Here is a 20,125-nt window from a genome sequence, read left to right as displayed (position 1 = left end):
CTAAAGAACAACGCTGGTCCCTCCAGGAAAGGTTTAGGGAACTACTTCACCAGCACAACAGCTCTGGCTTCTAGACGTCGCTGAAGGCGCAGTGCTCGCCTCCTCTGCCGAGACAAACCAGTGACACGGCCGTACGACTGATGCTCCCCTCTCTGTGAAACCCCCAGGTGTTAATGCGGCAGCACTTCACGCGCTGACCAGCAGGTGGCACTCGAAGGGCCGCACCCGACTCTTCCTTTGGATCTCCCGAGTGTTAACCACCTGCCAATCCAAGAGCATTGCCGCTCTTTCCTGTCGCAGACTGCGTGTTGCTCCAGCAGCACCTCAGGCTCCGACCTCCAAGTGTCCTTGACTCTCCCTCCACTACCACTTATGGGCACACGTTGGTACAATAGCTGTTTTAGCCATCCAACACCAGCAGGTGTCAGTGTTTTAGCAGCACTAAGGCTTCGTGTGTTGCCCAGCAGCAGAACTGCTCCATTCAACAGGTATCACGTGACCACAGGTGGATCATGCCAACTGGGACTAAGCATGGAGGTAACAGCAACGTAGAGAACTCTTGAGAAGATCCCATCATACCCCTCTGGATTTAGAGCTGCACTTCAGGAAGCCGAGGGGCACCAAGGAATAGGGTGAGCAACTGGCAAGGAGGAAAATTCGGGGCAGTGACTGTAAAAAAAACTCAGGAAAAAGGGTCAAAATTCAGGATAAATGGTCAGTTTTAAAGGTACAGTTGAGGAATTCAAGCAGTAATATAAAGGTAAATAAACGGATGGCTTATGCAAGGACAGGTCACAGGGATGCTTCAGCGTTGGGCCCACTCCCGAGTAGAGAACTGGCATCCTCTGGAGTCAGGTTGTGTACAAAGGTGACTGTTGTTAAGTGCATAGGTGGCTCCAATAAAGTGACACCCCGTTCAATTACTCATTGCATCCCCACTATGCTCCTAAGTGTATCAACTAAAGGTTTCGTCCTAGCAACACATGAAAACATTATGTAAGAGAGCCCTATTCATTAAAAAAGAGTGACTTAAACCTTTAATGGGGCACCCTTCCATCTAAAACCGCACGGGTATGTATTACTATCCCTACATATCGGAAAGTCTCAACATGTTTCAGTGTCTAAAGCAGACGATTAAGGGCACGCACACACATTCATCAATGCAAAACAATTCAGGGTCGTGGGATAATCGTTAGTTACTTAAAAGGAAAGCTAGTGACTCAGCCAGTTTTGTACTTCTCAAAAGGTTTGTAATTCCAGTACCTGGTGTTGCGACTGCTCGTTTGCAGAATCCTCAGAGCAGCCTCTCACCACCTCAGCAGACTTCAGTCGAGCCACCTGCTTATGGATACTTCCGTGGAATAACCCGCTGAACTGCCTCGATAAACCTCAATGGAATCAACCTCTTGGCCACCTTCATGAACCATAACAGATTCAGCCTTTTAGCAGTCTCCACGCCGCAAAGAATTTTAGCAGACTGCACAAACTTCACTCCAGTCACCTTCTTAAGCTGCCTTCATAAACCTCAATTGACTTACATTTTCAGCAGCCTCCAGCTGTGTGTGACTGGGGAACCAAAAGCATCTCAGAAAGAATGATCAAAGCAGCCCTGTTTCCTTCGTCTCCTCGCGCACTCTCTTTCATCCGCCCATTCTCTCTAGCCTTCTCTCCTTCCTCTAGTCGGGTTTCTCTCTACCTTCCTACTCCCTCCCCTCCAACCCAACACCCCCAGCCTCTCCGAGAGCTTTCCATGCCTCCTGCAGTTAACCTCAGCCAGCTGAGGAAAGTGACAGAGAGATACCAGAATAAAAGGCCTGTCCTGCCCTGGCCTCCATAGAGTTTAGTCCACTTTCTTAACTGCCCTCACACTCTCAAGTAGAAAAGCTCTCTGAGGGGCCTGTGCAGCTTTCAGTGGGATCACCCACCCCACCGACCTCACCAGAATGGTCGTCTTCCACATATGACCCTCACACACTGCGAGTGTTTTGCATCACTCATGACATCATTCGGAGGCCTGCATTGATGGGGTCACCAGAGAGCACACAGAGAACACTCTATGTGCCTCCAAAACACTCATCGAGCAGAAAGGAAAACAGACCGAGACAGGCCCGGCCGCGAGTCAGACCAGGCCAGCTCCGGGAGCGTTGGCACACGAGAGCTATTTTTGATTTGTGGTTTTAATGACTTGGCTCCGTTATGCTTTCAAATGGCAGTTTTCCAAATTTCCCTAAATCTTTTCCATGCATACACACACCTGCTGCACTTAAAACAAGCCCGCCTCCACATCTTAACAGTAACCCGTCACGTGCACACAAAGTTTAACATGGTTTATCTGGAACAAAATTCAAACTCCTGGGCAGATGGTGCCGCCGATCTTTGCACATTTTTGAGGAGGCACTGGGGAGGGTGGAGTTTTTTTTTCTGTTAAAAACATACTGCAACATATACAAACCCTCACACATTTTTGGCATCTGCAGCGGGCTTGGCAAAAAAATCAGCTCGGTTTTCCTCTGACCCTGGGGAATCTCACATCGTGCTCTGCCAAAATGCAAAACTAGGCAGAAAGAGTTCGGTAATGGAAGTTAATTGCTGTTCGTTTCGAATTTATCGCCTCCTTAAATCTCTCAGAGACAACGATATGTGCATCATCTCGCAGACAAAGGGTTTCCCCAAATCTGCTTTACAAGTCTGGTGGGCTGCGTGAATTTTATCACTGTAGAGTGACCAGGCGCCCGGGGTTAGCCGGGGCAGTCGTTTTTCAAACGTTTGACGTCTTGTGTAATTGCAGCAGGAGTCCCTGTTTCCAAAGAAAATTTGAGGATTATTTTGTGGGCTTAGTTAGCACCCCTTGCAAGAAAGTAATTTATGTAACGCAGATCATGGTACCATGAAACTGCATTTCATGCCCCGAGGGCCTCTCTGTTGTATATTTTGTGGGGTGGCTAGGGCTGCTAGTTAAGTCATTTTGTGCCCCACGGTCGTTGCGATATTTTAGGCCTATTTATATGTTTGTCGCATGACCCAGATTTAGCTTTTTTCAAAATGTGGTCATTGTATCAGTGGCCAGAATGCCGGTGCTATTTAAAGAATAAACGAACTACGTGGGTTTTTTTCTCAAGGTAATATCCCAGTCAAAGTTCTGATTGCTTCACTCTATGTGACTAAAGATCTACCTGTCACAGGCTAGGGTCACTCCTGTGTGACTGTGACCGCAGATCTCATGGTCACAGGATCAGAATGGCCCGTCCCTAATGACAGAGAGATCCCATTCACAGGACTACGGTGCTTCAGTCCGATCTCTTGTGACCACAATAGTTCTACTTACAGGGCCCTAGATTGTTACAGTCCTGTGGGGCACAAGTCTCCTGGTCACAGGGTTAGACTGCTCCAATCCTGTGTGACCACAGAGCTCCCAAACACAAGGTCAGGCAGCTCCAATCCTTAGTGACCATAGAGCTCTTGGTCACAGTGTCTGGCCACTCTAGACCTGTGGGACTACAGGTCTCCGGCCACAGGTTCAGGTGGCTCCAGTCCACTAAATTCCTCCTGTCTGAGAACAGAGCTCCCTGTTCCAGGGACAGACTGTTTCAGTCCTGGGTGACCACAGAGCTCCTGATCACTACGTCAGACTGAAGAAACCCTTTCTCAGGGATCGGTAACATGGCCAGTTTCCATCAATCCTGGGTGACCATAGGACTTCCGGTTCTTAGGGTCTGTCTCGACCAGGTCCATGTGTCAACAGACCTTCCAGGTCTTCAATGACAGATTGTTAACGTCACAACACAAGGAATAGACTGCGATTGTGCTGTGCAACCACAGGAGCCCAACTCATTAGGACCAGACTGTGCCTGTCATGGGTGACCATAAGTAACCAAATCTACGTCTAGGTAACCACAGAGCCCCACATCAATACAACCTTACTTTGCAAGTCAAAAATTACTACAAAGAGTCTATGTTCTGTGACCACAGTACCATATATCAATGGTGGCAGCCTCTGAAGGGGACCCATCTGTCTTTTACTTTATCCAAGTTTTCTTGTTGTCTGTAGCCCTTTTAGACCTCCGCTGACAAGAGTTTGGTCTGTGCACTCTTGCCCAATCCATATAGGTTTCGGATAAAAATACATTTATACTACGCAGCATAGCCACACCAGTATCGTGTGGGTCCTTGTTATGAGGAAAAGCTTGTAGTGATGAAAATTTAGTACTGCTTTGGTAAACGTAAGTCAGAAGCAGCTGTAGCCATGCCAGTGTGTGCTTCTTTTTAACCTGCAACATTTCTGCAGTGTCAAAATGTGTGTCTGTTTCGTGAGCATACAGCACAAACTAGCACTCGACCTGCAGGCCATGCTGAAAACCTTGTTACCCTACATTTAGGTACTGTCACGGTTGACTCGTCGCTTACGGGAAGGACCAGATGGAACTGCAGGATGGTCTTGCTTCTTGTAGGTCTGCCTTGACCGAGATATGGGCGACCCTTTCTGGTAGCCACGTTGCTGCTGACAAGGAAACGTCAAGGCAGTCTGTGCCCTCCAAAAGGAGGCCCTGAGGACAAACCAGAAGGGAAAAAACCTCAATGACTGGAACTCCCTGGAACAAAAAATAGGCACAGGCAAAGGTAAGTCTTCAAATAACAAAAATATAACTGGAAGGACCAGAAAAAAGGCAAGAAAAAGTCTGGAAAACCGGAGCGTGATCACCACCAAAGGAAGTGTTGCAGCGCAATGAGACCAAGAGTCTCGGTCCTTATATACCCAGTGTTGGACTTTTGCTTATGCAGGGTCATCCCCAGTCTTTTTGCCTCCTGCCTCCTATTTTTTTTCTGACCTTTTGCTGTTGGCTTTTCAACTCTGAGCACTTAACCACTGCTAACCAGTGCTAAAGTGCATATGCTCTCCGTGTAAATTGTATGTAATTGGTTTATCCATGATTGGCATATTTGATTTACTAGTAAGTCCCTAGTAAGGTGCACTAGAGGTGCCAGGGCCTGTAAATCAAATGCTACTAGTGGGCCTGCAGCACTGGTTGTGCCACCCACATAAGTAGCTCTGTAATCATGTCTCAGACCTGCCACTGCAGTGTCTGTGTGTGTATTTTTACACTGTAAATTCGACTTGGCAAGTATACCCACTTGCCAGACCTAAACCTTCCCTTTTCTTACATGTAAGGCACCCCTAAGGTAGGCCCTAGGTAGCCCCAAGGGTAGGGTGCAGTGTTTAGATAAGGTAGGACATATAGTAATGTGGTTTATATGTCCTGACAGTGAAATACTGCCAACTTAGTTTTTCACTGTTGCAAGGCCTGTCTCTCTCATAGGATAATATGGGGGCTACCTTTAAATATGATTAAAGTGTAGATTCCCCTAGAGAGTAGATGGACATGTGGAGTTTGGGGTCCCTTAACTCACAATTTAAAAATACATCTTTTAGTAAAGTTGATTTTAAGATTGTGCGTTTGAAAATGCCACTTTTAGAACGTGAGCATTTTCTTGCTTAAACCATTCTGTGACTCTGCCTTGTTTGTGGATTCCCTGTCTGGGTCAGTTTGACAGTTGGGTTGTTTTTCACCTCGCACTAGACAGTGACACAAAGGGGGCTGGGGTGTATCCTGCATTTCCTGATTAGCCATCCCTGCTAGGAGGGAGGGGTGGAGTGGTCACTCTCATCTGAAAGGACTGTGCCTGCCTCTGACAATGCCGGCTCCAACCCCCTGCTGTGTGTCTGATGCCTTGCCTGGGCAAGGCAGGATTTCACAAGTAGGTGTGAGTCCCCTTTGAAGAAAGGTGACTTCAAAGACTAAAATGGGTATAAGAAGGGCACCCAAATCTACAGACTTTAGAAACACTTCTGGAACCAAGAGGAACCTCTGCCTGGAGAAGAGCTGATAGCTGAGGAAGAAGTGCTGCCCTGCCTGTGACTGTGCTTTGTGGAGCTTTCCTGCAGTGCAGCTTCTGCCAGAGTAAGAGGGCAAAGACTGGACTTTGTGTGCCTTCCATCTTGTGAAGAAATCTCCAAGGGCTTGATTTAGAGCTTGCCTCCTGTTGTTTGAAGTCTCAGGGACAGCAAAGACTTCTCTCTGCCAGCACCTGGAGTCTCTAGAGAGACTCCTGCTCTGACAAGTGGTGCCCTATCCAGTCCCTGGGCCCTTGAAAGGAAAGCTGGTGGAAATCCAAGGAAATCGACTTCGGACGACTTCGGACCACCGCCGCTGCTGAATCCGGTAACGCCGCCTGCACCTGACGCCGTGACCTTCGCTGGAACGCGACGCTCTTCACAGGCCCGACGCCGCAGCAGCCCCGCTGAAGTCCGCGACTCCGTGGAAGTCGCCGCACCACGTCGTGACCGACGCCGCTCGAAGTGCACGGATTCAACGTTTCGCACAGACGCCGCGATTCCCGACTTCACGCATCGGCTTGTTTTCACTCTTCACCAAAGGTACTGTACTTGGGGGTCTACACGACTCCGTGTCCGGCGCCGCTGGTGTTGGCTTGTTGGGAACGACTCCGTCACAACGCCGTGTTAACATCTCATCGAAACATTTTTGCTTCTAAGCGCTATTTTTGAGTTTAATCGTTAAAAATTCAAAACTTGACTTATGTATATCGGATTTTTGTCGTTTTGGTCTTGTTTAGATAAATATTTCCTATTTTTCTAAACCGGTGTTGTGTCATTTTGTAGTGTTTTCATGAAGTTACTGTGTGTGTTGGTACAAATACTTTACACCTAGCGCTCTGAAGTTAAGCCTACTGCTCTGCCAAGCTACCAAGGGGGTAAGCAGGGGTTAGCTGAGGGTGATTCTCTTTTACCCTGACTAGAGTGAGGGTCCTTGCTTGAACAGGGGGTAACCTGACTGTCAACTAAAGACCCCATTTCTAACACCCAGGAAGTGACATTCAGGAAGGAAAAAGACACCAAGTTAGATTGGGCAAAACTACAAGAGGGAATATGGATGAAGACACCATGTTGGAAAGGGATCCTGATGCATGAAGGAAGAGGAAGACATGCTGGGAAGAGGAAGAAGAACATGGCTCCACCCAAAAAGAGGCAGGCAAGAAGAGAAAAGAACAAAAAAGAAAAGAGAAGAACAGAACAGAGCAAAATACCAGACAAGTGATATAGTGGGGGAATGGGGACCCACCGTTAATCCCCAGACTGCGCCCGAGCTCGCCGAGGCCCAATGCCCAACCTAGGGCCTCGTGCGAGGTAAGGCCGCAAAAAAGGGGCACGGCATGCACAACGGCCGAGGAAATGCACCGCGGCCCCAGCTGCATGCCGAACAGGTTTCCCCGTGCACATTGGCGTCTTCAAACAAGATGCGTTTTGCAACATACTACAAATCTTTGGATTACACGTCCATTATTAAATTGGGATTTTTCAAAATGTTTATAAAAATGAGTCTTAGGGGATAATATGCAGTTTTCCTTTGCACCTACATTTGTGTCAACATTGGCAGATCCAAAAATGATTCGTACCATATATGTGACCTCTTTCAATAATTAGCCAGATGGAGGACTATTTTTTCGGGATGTGATCTTAAACATACTTGAAGTAACTTACCTCCTTGCCAAGCAGAGGAGCCTTCAAAGTCTTCAATGGATTCAAGATTGTTTGGCAGATAGAAATACAGCTCCTCTGACACCCCTGTGACTGCTTTAGGAGGAGTGGGATCTTCTGTCTGTAACTGTGTGCTATGACTAGAAGCCCTGGAGAAACAGAGCATGTTAACTGTGGTGCTCAGACACTATAAGCTCTGTAGGAACTCAGGAGTCATCAGTCCAGCTTGGTGAATCTCTTATGGAGTTTGGCCGAAGAGCTTATGGAAGCTCAATGCAGTGGCCTCCCAGTACTGCCCCTTTAAGGCAGCACGAACTGTAAGTAGGGCTAATGTTTGTACAAGCAACAAATGCTGCATGTAAGGAATTAATTGGCAAAAGACTGTGAAAAAATGGAGGTGTGAAGTGTTCTGACTTTTAGTATCACAACTGAGAGAACAAAGATTGCTTCCTGAAATGTCCCCTCAATGTCTACCTTGTGAAACCTTCTACATCCTAGGACGTGAGGAGTCTGTGCAGCCCGCAGATAGTTCCCGCCAGAATATACTTCATCACACAGATCATACATGTACTCATCCGTCCCAAAACAGCACTTGGGGCTGTACTTTTTAGGTATGGGATAACAGCGCAGCTGTATGACGACCAATTTTTATCAAATGTTTAACATGTACATAGAGGGCTTTGGCTCCGCCCTACAGAAGTATTACCCACTCACCTCATGCTATGTAATTGCAGTGTGTGAGAGGCTATTTTCCATTTCAAAACTTCACTGAATCATCATGAAATAAATTAATTATCTCATCCATGCACTGTAAGCAGTTAGCAAATGTTTTTGACCTGTTTTTCCACTACGACAGGCTTATTAAAATATTTCAGCCAGGATTCACAATGCAAGCCAGACATATTGGCTTTGCCAACACTTGTCTAGTACTTCAGACCTCTGCATCAGGCTGACCTCTTCTAAACTCTTTGACCTGTGGTTAGACCTTGATTCACTAATACCCTTTGGTGGACACTTGGGGGCCTGTTCACAAACTGCACCCTATACTATGTTTAGTAGAACTACAATAGTACTAATAACGTACTACAATATGTTATTCACAAATTTATGTGCAGAGGTTCTGCCTCTTCTGTCTTTTTCTGTGTGGAGATCTCTACCCTAACCGTGAAGTCCTGACACACATAAGCATACGTTTTAGAAGTAAATGTGGGTGGGACAGAGGGGAGTGACTGGAAATGGGGAAAGCTTATGACTGAAGGAGAAGGGATTAGAGAGGAGTAGGGAGGGGCTTAGGGAGGTTAAGGGACGAGTTTAGGAAGGCACATGTATCCACCCACAGAAGAGTACTCCCATTGTTATTCACAAACAACACATCTAAAGTTATCACTGCCAAAAATGACCCAAAACAATAATAAATGTGCTTCAGCTGGGATCTGGTGTAAGTCCAGAACCTCACAAGGGAAACCACTGGTACTGCAACATGCTCCCACAGAAAATAATGGAGGTAGGGACATAAAATAAAACCCCCTATGAAACAATGTTAAATTAAATTCAATTATTTTAAATAACTAAAAATATAAATGAATGACATTTAATATTAAAAACTCATTTAAACCTAAAAAATATTTTTTATTTTATGTTAACATTTTTCATTAACCTTTGCTACATTTAAAATTGATGTAAACTTATTTTTTATTAAGATATACTACTTTTAATTAATTCTATATATCACATTAAATCATTATTAATACAGAATAAAAATATGTATGTGTTTAATTTAGGTGTCTTTTGAATAGGTTAAATTAATTTAAAATATGCATTTTGGATTTTTTAAAGCAATAATTATATTTATTTATTTATCATTTTTAAATAATTATATTATTGTTATATTAATTTAATTCAATTTATTATAACATTATTTCCTATAGGGTGTTATTTTAACTCCCTTAAACCTAGAATGGGGGTTCTTGCAGTAACTGTGGTTGGCCATGTGTGGTGCTGGACTTACTACTGATCCTTATTTACACTCATACTTTTGGCTTCACCACCTGAATCAGGGGATTGCGGTTTGTAAGTCTACACTTGTGAGTACCTTTACACTCATAAATGTTGAATAGTCATAGGTAATAAAGTTACTCAAAAGTGTAAGAGTGTTGTGTACTCCGATTATCGATCAAAGAATATCGATGGGACATAATGTAAAAAAAAAACATCCAAAAAATATCAATGGGTAAGTCTAGATTTTTTCTATCTTTCTCCATATATACATACCTACAAAGTATTTATATATATATATATATATATATATATATATATATATATATATATATATATATATATATGTATATATATATATATATATATATATATATATATATATATTTTTTTTTTTTTTTTTTTCAAGGACGTAGTTGTGGAGTTAGGAATTGTAACACTATACTTTCCGATATGTACTGACCTTTTGATTTTTTTTGTCCCACGATATTCTGTCCTCAGTATTTTTCGACCATATTTTAGGGGTCGATATTCAGTAGTACAATCATAAGAGGAAGCTCGTAAAGTACGGGTGTAAGTCATGGGTGTAAGTTAGTTCTGGGAATATCCCCTTTAGATTTGTCAACTAGGAGTAGGCGTAATTAGAGCACAGAAAGCAAAATACATTATTAGTGTTTTGTTTTTTCTGGCTATGTTGTGGAATAGGATCTGATCTGCTGCAGTGCAGGAAAAAAACCAAAGCGCAGATGCTTTTTGAAGCACTGTGAGAGGCTGGCAATATACATATCTGAATGATAATTGCATGCCGGTAAATACATTGTTTTGCATTCAGGTAAATACATTGTTTGCATAATGTAAATACATTGCTTGGACTCCTGGTAGTCCACTTTCAGCAGGGAAGTCTTTGTGCAGCACCTTCTGCAGGATCCTACTGACAAGCAGGCACCATCCTCAACCTCCCTCACTGGGAAAATCTAATTGAATAGAATTGTCAGGCACAAGCCACAGTAATTAACTTGATGTAATTACCATAAGCTTGATTACAATGATTATCAAACAATACCAGGGCACACCGGTATAGTCCACAATGTTTATATGAGTGATAGAGTATACATCAAAGTCCAATACGTGTTTTTGTGGTTAATTGATGTTTAGTCTTCTCAAGAAACAGTACATTCCAAAATGCAGCAGACATGTGTTTCGTCATCTACACTTTTTCAAGGCAAAAACTCTTGACGATAGTATCCGTAACGTGTTAGGAGGTACACATTCCCCTAATTTGAATAAGAGAGACAGCTATGAAATCTTGAAAAGTCAGTGTTCTCTACGAATTTCCTGTCATTTTTCTTCAAGATTTTACCACTGCGACCGTCAAAACTTTGTATAGTAGATATGTTATTTGGCATGGGCCACCATAAATAAATACAAACATTTGGCAATGCATTAAAGTTTGATTTGCAGGGAAACATTTCTACAGACCTTGAATCCGTAACAGCTGCAACAATTATTTATGCCATTGTGCTGCTATTGGATAAATGGAGAGATGTAATTTAAACATCTGTGACAAGGATCCACAAATATTTCCCCAGAAAACATGCTGAACCTCAAGAGGAAGAAAGGGGTACGTGTGGGTGTTGCATCTGTTTGTGACTTTGTTACCTGGATATACCCTTGAACTCATACAGCATGTGCTAACAGAGATAGCAGTTTATGTAATACATCAGACGAGAAGCAAACATGCTCTTTGGTGTCTGCACCAAGGGCCTATAGAAGTGTGTCAAGAATTTACATGATCATTGAATCAACACTTGGAGCTACTCATCTGCTACATGTCTGGTTAAGCTTCAGCTATTTTTTGATTGGTATTGGAAGTCAACAGGCCCCTGTGGTGCTACTAATATACTTTATCCTTTTCTAGAAGGGGGGTCTACCTCATTTTGGAGAAAAAATAAAATGGAGAACAGGAGTCTGACAATCACAAGCTAGTGAAACTCAATTTTTGAAAATATTACAAATAAGAAAAAGCATTTTCTTGAAAAAAAAATGTAGGAAACTGCAGGAGAAAGGCAGTGGGAAAAATGAAAGATGAAAGCAAGTAAGTAGAAAAGGGACATATGGGCAGGGGTAATCTAGGGTACGGGTGGGGGTCTAAGGTATTATGGTACAGGTATTATGGTACAGGTACAGACTGTTGGTAGTAAAGGTACTAGTGTAACAGTCGGGGTAGAGATTCACGATGTTGGCAGCCAGAGGTAGAGGTGCAAGGATAAAGTCCTAGGGAAACAATAGGCAGGTGGTTGGAGGTGGGTATAGGCGCAAGGGTAAAGGCAGGGAGAGAAGTACTAGACTATAGCTTGATGTAATAGAGTACAGTTAAGGATGGAGATATTAACATATATGTAAGGTTAGAGTACGGGTAGCTGTGCTAGGTAATGGTTAGGGATAGAGGTGCCAGGATTTAAATAGGGTATTGGTTTCAAGGCACTGGTGGAGATGTACTAGAGTACATTTATGGATAGAAGTGCTAGGGTATAGTTAGAAGTAGAGGTGCCAGGGTCTAGGTATTGGTAGGGTATAGTATAGGTAGGGGTGGAGGTACAAGGGTAAAAGAGTGGGACAGTGCTTAATTTGTGCTTGTTGTTTCCGGTGCTAAGCACCAGCACTTATTTTTGAGGTCCGGGTCTTATTCTTCTGCCTCAAGCTGTTGCTGCGAGCAAAAGACACATATGGGACAGACGCAGGAAGGGAAAAACAAAAAAGAGCCACAAAGGGAGAAAGTAGAAAGCTGCAAGAGTGAGCTGAAGGGACAGGGAGTGGCTTTATATGGATTGAAGAGGCCCGAGAATGCTTAAAGATTATGCTGCCCCAGTATTCCGTGTTCACACATTTAATTGCAGCAGCCGCGTGTTTAAGAGTAGGGCTTTGGGCACCGGCACCTTTTTATTTACAAATTAAGCACTGGAGTGGGTACATGTGCTATGGGTAGGAACAGGGCTGCTATGGTATACGTGGGGTTGAGAGTGGGGTAAAGAAAAAACTTCCAAGGAAGAAGGAGCGTTCCCAGTTTAGGTAGAGAAACAGGGATGAAGTCGAGAAAAGAAAAGAAGAAATGATTTCCCTCAGAAACAAGTCAGAGATTATAGCCAGAGCAGAGGAAGGCAGGGATATGGATCTCCCCCTATAAAGTGCAAAGAGGGGATCTGGGTACTCCTGGAGAGAAAACAGTACTGGTGGAGATTTGTAGGTCTGGCATTAGACAAGACCTTTTGTTTTTACAAAGTATATGATATAGTTATAGTGGGTTTCAGCCAATCCACTTCATTCATTAGTGCTGAGTCATTCACATTTTACTTCTGCCCGCATACAGCATGGGTCAGCCCACTTCAGCCATCGGCTAGTTGCAGTGTGAGTGATGGCATACTGCTCTTTGGCAAGGAGCACATCAAAAAATAAAGTAGTTCCTTTGAGTGCCAGTTACTACCAGGCCAATATGTGCTTTTTTAAAACAAAACCTATTTTCTGCTTTTAACCAAGGGTTTTTTGATTATTGACGAGGGTCTGGCAGTTTACCCAACAAAAACATTTTATCAAACCATGTCAAAACAAACATTGACAAAGCCAAGAGACAGGCAACCAACTCCAGACCTATCAACTTTGCCAAATCTGTTCTTCATGCAAAGCATTCACCAAGACATATTTAAGATTCTGTAAATGCCATTAATGTGTTTAAAAAACAAAACGAACTCGAGGATACAGTTTTGTGGTGAAAGATTCTCCGGAACAGGTCACATAAGGTTTCTTGTTCCAGAATTACACACTATCATACTAGGTAAAGGCTGCAGTGTGAGCGGCTGAGGTACCAGCTCACCCTTTTTCGGAATGCATGCCATTAAACCTACCTGCGTAGGCTGCTGGTCGGTAGGGAAACCTCCTGTTGGCTGTACTAGGCCGGCCTGCGTCCTGGGCCTCTGCGTACCTGCTCGTGTCTGCAAAGTAGAGAGAAGGAAATTAGCTGCAGCCGATTGAAGACTCCACCTGCCCTACATCCTTCTTTACAGTCACTGGTGTGAAGCTTTAGTACAGAGCGGTAACAGCTGGTGACATACTTCACTCTTCCCTACAAGCCCAGTGACTTGTCTCAGCACCAGTCACTAGCCAGGACTCTGCCGGCTGGTGACTGATCCAAGCGCGTTTACTGACCTAAACTCAACTGGATGGAACATGACTCAGCTCTGCTTACTGCGCCAGGCACTGCCAGTTAGTGGTAGACATACCTCTGTTTAGAGAACCCGGACTTTCGACATGCTGGTGTTTGTCCCCAGAATCCATGAGTGACAGTAAGACTGGAACGTGGTACCCAGTCACTACCACAGGGTCTCCACCAGCTGGGGATGTAGTAACATTCTGAGGGCCAGATTTAGAAGGCCCTAGCACCTCTTAGCACCACACTAGCGTCAATTTTTTTTATGCTAATGTGCCGTTAAGGAGGCCATTGTCCTACGCCATATTTACAAAGTGGTGCAATGAATGCATGTAACCCCTTGTGCCACATTATGGATGCACCGGACATAATGTATGCAAGGGGTGGGGGTATTCCCATGCAGGGAGGCCCATAAACATTTTTAACGCCTGCCATCACACAATCTATCTTGATTCTCATGTCCCCTTAGGTGGATGTCACAATACATCAGCTTGCCATAGACCCTCTAAAAATTCAGGCAGCCTTTTTAGAGACCACAGCAAACCCTAAAAATTCCTAAGTGAAGCCTCAGCTAAACATACCTAAGTCGTGAGACAACCTCGCCTGGTCCTTGGGCATTGCTCAGTGACCAACAGTCGGGCATTAGGAGCTCTCAGCTGATGATCAGCTTATCATCTAGCCTTAGTAATTTATCACTGGCCCTCAGATCCACACAGCCAGTGCTTAGACACACTGTGTTGGTGTTTAGATTTCTAAACCCACCCAACTAGGCCTCAGCCTCTCCAGGCATTGTTAACTTCCCTTGAGCCCACAATATGTATTGTTCTGTTGGCCCTTAGAGAATACAAGTGACCCATACCCTGTTCTGTGAGACCCTCGCCTGAACTTCCAAAACCCCATAGCTGACCCTCACTTTCTTCCCACCAGCCTTCCTAGCCCATACGATGGCCATCAAAGACCCATGGGCAGCCAATAATCGCTCCTCTAATAGCCCCCACAGCTTCTGGGGCTTCAGCCAATCTATTAAGACTTCTCACACAACCTCGAAGAGTGCTTCAGGCAGACATCAGAGCTATTCTGTTGACCCTCAAGTATCATCAAATCATCTCTGCTTTCCATCAAACCCTTACACTGAGGTAGAATAGACCATTAGCGTTTTCTCAGTGGTATTCACCTTTAGCTGTGCTTAATTTGTAAATAAAAGGTGCTGGTGCCCAAAGCCCTCCTCTTAAACATGTGGCTGCTGCAATTATATGTGCAAACATGGAATACTAAGGCAGCGTAATCCTGAAGCCATCTTGGGCATCTTCAATCCACTTAAAGCCACTCCATGCCCCTTCAGCTCACTCTTTCAGCTTTCTGCTTTCTCCCATTGTGACGTTTTTTCGTTTTTCTCTTCCTCCGTCTTTCCCATATGTGTCTTTTACTCGCGGTAAATGCTTGAAGCTGAAAAATAAGTGCTGGCCCTCAAAAATAGGTGCTGGTGCTCCGCACTAGAAACAACAAGCACAAATTAAGCAGTGACCTTTAGACACCCTCCAATAGCCCCCATGACCTCCTTTTGGGCCTTTACACCCACCTAGACTCCCTACCAGCTGGCCCTTAACTAGCCTTTCAGCATTCTGAGTACCCTGATGCCAGCATTCACTGTGCAGGCAAGCACTTCAGTCATTTCCAGCCCCTTGGACACTAACTTATCTTCAAGCAAAATGTGGAGTTTAAGCCTCGTTCACAGAAAAGCAATGTGCCTCCTGGCCGAAGGCTCTAACAGACACAATGAAGCCCCCCTGGCATCACTATCTATCTTGCAGTTCTCCAAGTTGCTTCATAAAATACACCTTAAGAACATCCTTGGGAAGAGATTGTTTACGTTAGGGCTGTGGTTGATTGATCGGACCAGTAGGGTAGCAGAGGTTTATTGAGTATCAGAGTGTGATGACCTGTTTCAGAGGATGTAGTACTGTATTCTGAGACAGAGAGCAATTATTCAATGTTGAGATCTCCTGAGTAGGTTTACTGATGTAATCATTAATCCCTGATGCCTCACATAGTTCTATCAGCTGTTTGGAGGTCTTGATTTTACTGTCAATTGTTTTCACTTATGGAGGGCGGATCATGATGAAAAGTGTGGAAAGGCATGTTGACTGGGAAGAGCTATTAGAGTAGATAATGAGTTTTTTGGTTGGTCTTTATTTTGGCTTAGATATTTTGTATGAATGGAGGCTTGGATATCTTCACAATGTTTGTCTGATACCACAGGAATGGGCTTTAGATGACTTGAGTCAGTAATGGTAAAATTCCAGAATACAGTTTGTTACTGTAGGAAGCTGGCTCTTTATATGGTATACCAAAATGAGGTATTCTGTGCAAAGAGTCCAAGGGTCCCGTTACCAGTGGGCAGGGGCTTGCTCTAGCAATCCCAAGGTGTTCTTTTAGGGGGTAGTGTGGTCGAGCAGACTTAGGCTTATCAGAGAAGAGTGTTATACTTTTACTATAGGCACACAGTCAATAAATGAGACACACGACTCAATAAGAAGACCCACACCAATTTACAAAAATAACAAGTATATTTATATATATATTTAGGCGCCAGAATCAATACTATCAGGTAAGTATGTTTTGCAAGAAAAATACTTTCAGGTTTTAAAAGTCTACAATGCATTTCCCATAGGTGGCACTGTTATCTTATGGAGGAAAAACATGTACTGTATACAGGTATAGCACAGCGACTTATAGGGCCAATCTCCTGGATCTAAGGTAAGTATGGGACAAGGACAGGTGACACAGAGCTGCACTGGGGCGGACGGGTGCAGAGGTGCAGTACAGCACCGGGTACCCCACTGAAATCAATGGGGATCGGTCTGGTCGGAAAGGCACTGCAGGCAGGGACTGGGGGGTCCAGTCAAGGTGAGCCAACAAGTGGGTTCCAATCTTGAGATGCTCGGGATGTGGGGACACCTTAAGTCCTCTTCTCCATGGGTGAGGGGCGAAGGAAGCAGAGGTGTCTTGAGGCGTCGGGTTTTCTCCAATGGTAGCACTCGTGGTTGAAGGGCCCTGCAGACAGAGGCTGCAGGCGATGTTGGTGAGTCCACAGTGGGCAAGCCCAAGGTGGTCTTTGTCTCTGGAGGGCCAGGGGAACACGCTGGCACCATTGACCCACTTCAACTCGGGCGAGGCGGCATGGGTGCAGTGGTGCTCTCAAATGTCGGGTTTTCAGCAGCCCGGAAGCCTCGCAGTTCTCTTGGGGTGGCTGCGCAATGCATGGAAGCAGCTCTGCTGCTCCACGGGAGTTCCTGGATCTTTGTTGAAGGGAGACAGTCCTCCCATGCTTTTGGAGGCACAATAGCTTGCAGGACAAGACGACTTTGACACAATTCGAAAGGAGCAGCTTTCAGGCCGGCAGGGCTGGGTCCAAGTCAGGTGCTTCATCCTTAGTCTTTGCTTTTGTGTTCTTTGTGTCCTTCTTCTTCGTAGGTCAGCGGGAATCTGTTTCCTGGGTTCCAGGGGCTCCCCTAAATACTGACTTTAGGGACGTTAGGGGGGGGTGTAAGGTAGTAGTCAATGGGCTACCTACCCCTGGAGTCACTACTGTGGCCACTTTCTGTGGGAAGTGGGCACAAGCAATAACCCTATCTCAGAGTTCCTAGTTCTGCCATCACTAGACTATATCTAGGACAATGTTGAGTGTAAAATGTTGCATTCATTGCTTTCATGGATGGACCTTATTAGAAAATGCATCCTAATATGTGCTTAATGTGGTGTGCTTGCTTTTAATGTCTAAAATGTTGTATTTTACTTTGATGATTAATATATTTGTATGAGACTGCATTTATAGAATTAGATGATGCAGAGAGATAGGGGAGATTGAGGCAGGAACGTTCTACAGACAGCAGTGCGATACAGAGAAAGCTAGAGACATAAAAAGAGAGAGGTGAGATAGATAGTTAAGGGAAGTGGAGAGACGTGGGTTAGGGAGAGAGCGGTACAAATGTAAAGGTAAGTAGTTAGGTAAAATGAAAGATGAAGTCAAGTGAGAGCCGAAGGAAAGGAGAAAGAGAGTGGGAGAAATATTAAAATGAAACAGGAATCCATGGAACTTGGCATTTCAACTGGATGGGTGAGAAACAATGCCCCAATTTAAAGTACTTGGCTTTAAATTATTCTTTGGAATATATGGCCAAGTTACCATGTGCCAATCTAAAAGAGAACATCTCAGGACTAGGCTCGACTAGAATTTACTGGCAGAAGATGAAGATGCATTCTATGCAAGCCTTATGGAGAAATAAAAGATGCCTCTGTAATCGGAGCAGAAAGCCTAGGGCCTTTGCAATGTGAGTGTTCTTTGTTCTTTGTACACTCGACCACAGAGAATCTTTTGTGGAAAAGTGCAGAAAATGAGATTTATGGTGTAATTTTGACCATTGCAATAAGAACGAGTGTAGAAACACCTCAGGTCAAAAAATATTTGTGCCTGGTATGAATATATCTTTGCACCCAGTTATGATATATACACGAGAAAATGGGGGGGACTCTTATAAACAGTATTTATAATTATAATTAGTACTGGTATAATATTCATTTTAATCTAATAGTGCACACTTTTGCACAAGCAATTGTCAACTGGCGAAACCTGGTGGTAAGAGCATGCGAAAGCAAGGAGAGGGCACATACTGCTCATCTTCTAAAATGGTGCTTCTGTTAGTAAGGGCCTTATGCCCTTTTAGCACACGTGTGTTGTTCTAAATGTAAAGGTCTGTCTTTAGAGGAGAGTCAGAAGAGGTTGTTGAACGGAGTTATACTAAAGTATATTTGAATTCCATTAAATGTCAAAAGAATAACATATACGTGCTTCACACTGAAGAAATTATGTAGATTAAGTGTGTTTCGGTCTGGCTCGACTGCATAGCTCTCACTGGACCTTATGTGATCAACCTAAAAAAGAGCTTTTAGGAGTAGAACAAGAGAGGGGCTTTGGCTCTGCTCACATGTTGGTGGACATGTTTTATTGGGAAGAAGTTGTGTGCTCCCCCAAAGAAAGTACTTCCCTGGGACACCTGTGAATATTTTGTTTGTTCCTACAGCTGCCTGAGCCAGAAGCAGTATGGCTGACTGCAGAAATCTCACTTACACACACAAAGTATCAAGCTTACAATGGGATACAGCTTGACTTTTTGGGGGCACACACATGGCACTGTAATACTGTTAAAGTGTCTTAGATAAGGTGATCATTTACGGTGTTCGTATTTCAATGGCAGCAGCACCGATGGGAGGGCCGAAGTCATGAGGTATTAATTGATGTTTTCCAGTACCAGCACACTCCCCTTCTCTTTCAGTCAATAACTTTTGACTTCAGAGTGAAGCTGTGTGAGGGCAAAATGTGATGCCGAGGGTGCCCCTAATCTGCATGAGTTATTAGGTCTAGCTCGAATGCACAGCTGTCACCAGATATTATGTGATCAACAAAAAACATCATTCAGAACTACTGACAGAAGATTTGATTGGGATTAATTAATTTGTGCTTCCTCTAAAAAGAGTGATTGCATTGCGCTTTTTGGCTTTTGACAAAGCTTATACCCAATACAACAAGACTGAGTTGTTTATGGTGTCAAGCAAATGATCATGGCTATACGCCTGATATATTTATAATGAAATGCTACGATAAAGGCAGCAGACCTGCCATATTTACTTGTGTGGTGAAAATAGTATGCTAAAGCCAAAAGAAATGTAGTTCTTCTTTAATTTCTTTGCTTCTCTTTTTTTATTTTAGTTTTTCTTAAGAGGATACTACGGCTCTCCAGGAAGTACTAACGGGCCACTTGCTTGCCACTCATTTCATCTGCAGGGCACCTGCTTCCTATGTGACCACTTCCTCTGAGCCAGGTGACCATTATGGAATGCTGTTGGTGTATCATTGTTTTACCATTCTAATATGACCAACACATTTATTCTAAATGAGGCAGCCATGCGGGAACTTTAAAACAATGAAGGACTATGTACAATACCTCTGTAAGACAGACACCTGCTGCTGTGTTTAGTTTTGTTGTTGCAAGTATATCCCACAAGGTTTAGATGGCAGCATGTTTTGTTTTCTCTACTTGGATTCTTTCAATTTATCTTGCATATTTTGTTGCATTGTATGTGTTTTATTGTGGTAGAGTCAGAGGGTGGACACAAGAATGAGTCAGTGGAAGTATGAATGAATGCATAAATGCAAAGATGAGTGACAAAATTCATGTATACTGACTGATTGAATGACCAAACCCATCAAACGAGACAAAAGGCACTTTCATTCATACGTCCGATGTATTAGCATTGACAATGCTTGTTTGACTTTTTACTTGGTCGTCGTGCTACCTTGGTTGTCCAGTTGTAAAGCA

The 20,125-nt window shown here is 43.9% G+C and overlaps 1 protein-coding gene across 4 annotated transcripts in view; it reads right to left on the bottom strand.

Moving 5' to 3' along the window:
• Window positions 1-20,125, bottom strand: part of EMID1 (EMI domain containing 1) — a 421,712-nt gene that overhangs the window by 208,527 nt on the left and 193,060 nt on the right. For all 4 annotated transcript variants that reach the window (XM_069214563.1, XM_069214564.1, XM_069214561.1 and 1 more), the window contains exon 4: window positions 13,447-13,533. In XM_069214563.1, coding sequence (XP_069070664.1) covers window positions 13,447-13,533 — 87 coding nt within the window. The remainder of the gene's footprint in view (window positions 1-13,446; window positions 13,534-20,125) is intronic.

This window comes from Pleurodeles waltl, chromosome 11, assembly GCF_031143425.1.
Source record: "Pleurodeles waltl isolate 20211129_DDA chromosome 11, aPleWal1.hap1.20221129, whole genome shotgun sequence".
In the NCBI taxonomy this organism is placed as follows: Eukaryota; Metazoa; Chordata; class Amphibia; order Caudata; family Salamandridae; genus Pleurodeles; species Pleurodeles waltl.
Note: the sequence above shows the minus strand (reverse complement) of the source record. Positions and strands in the feature narration are given on the sequence as shown.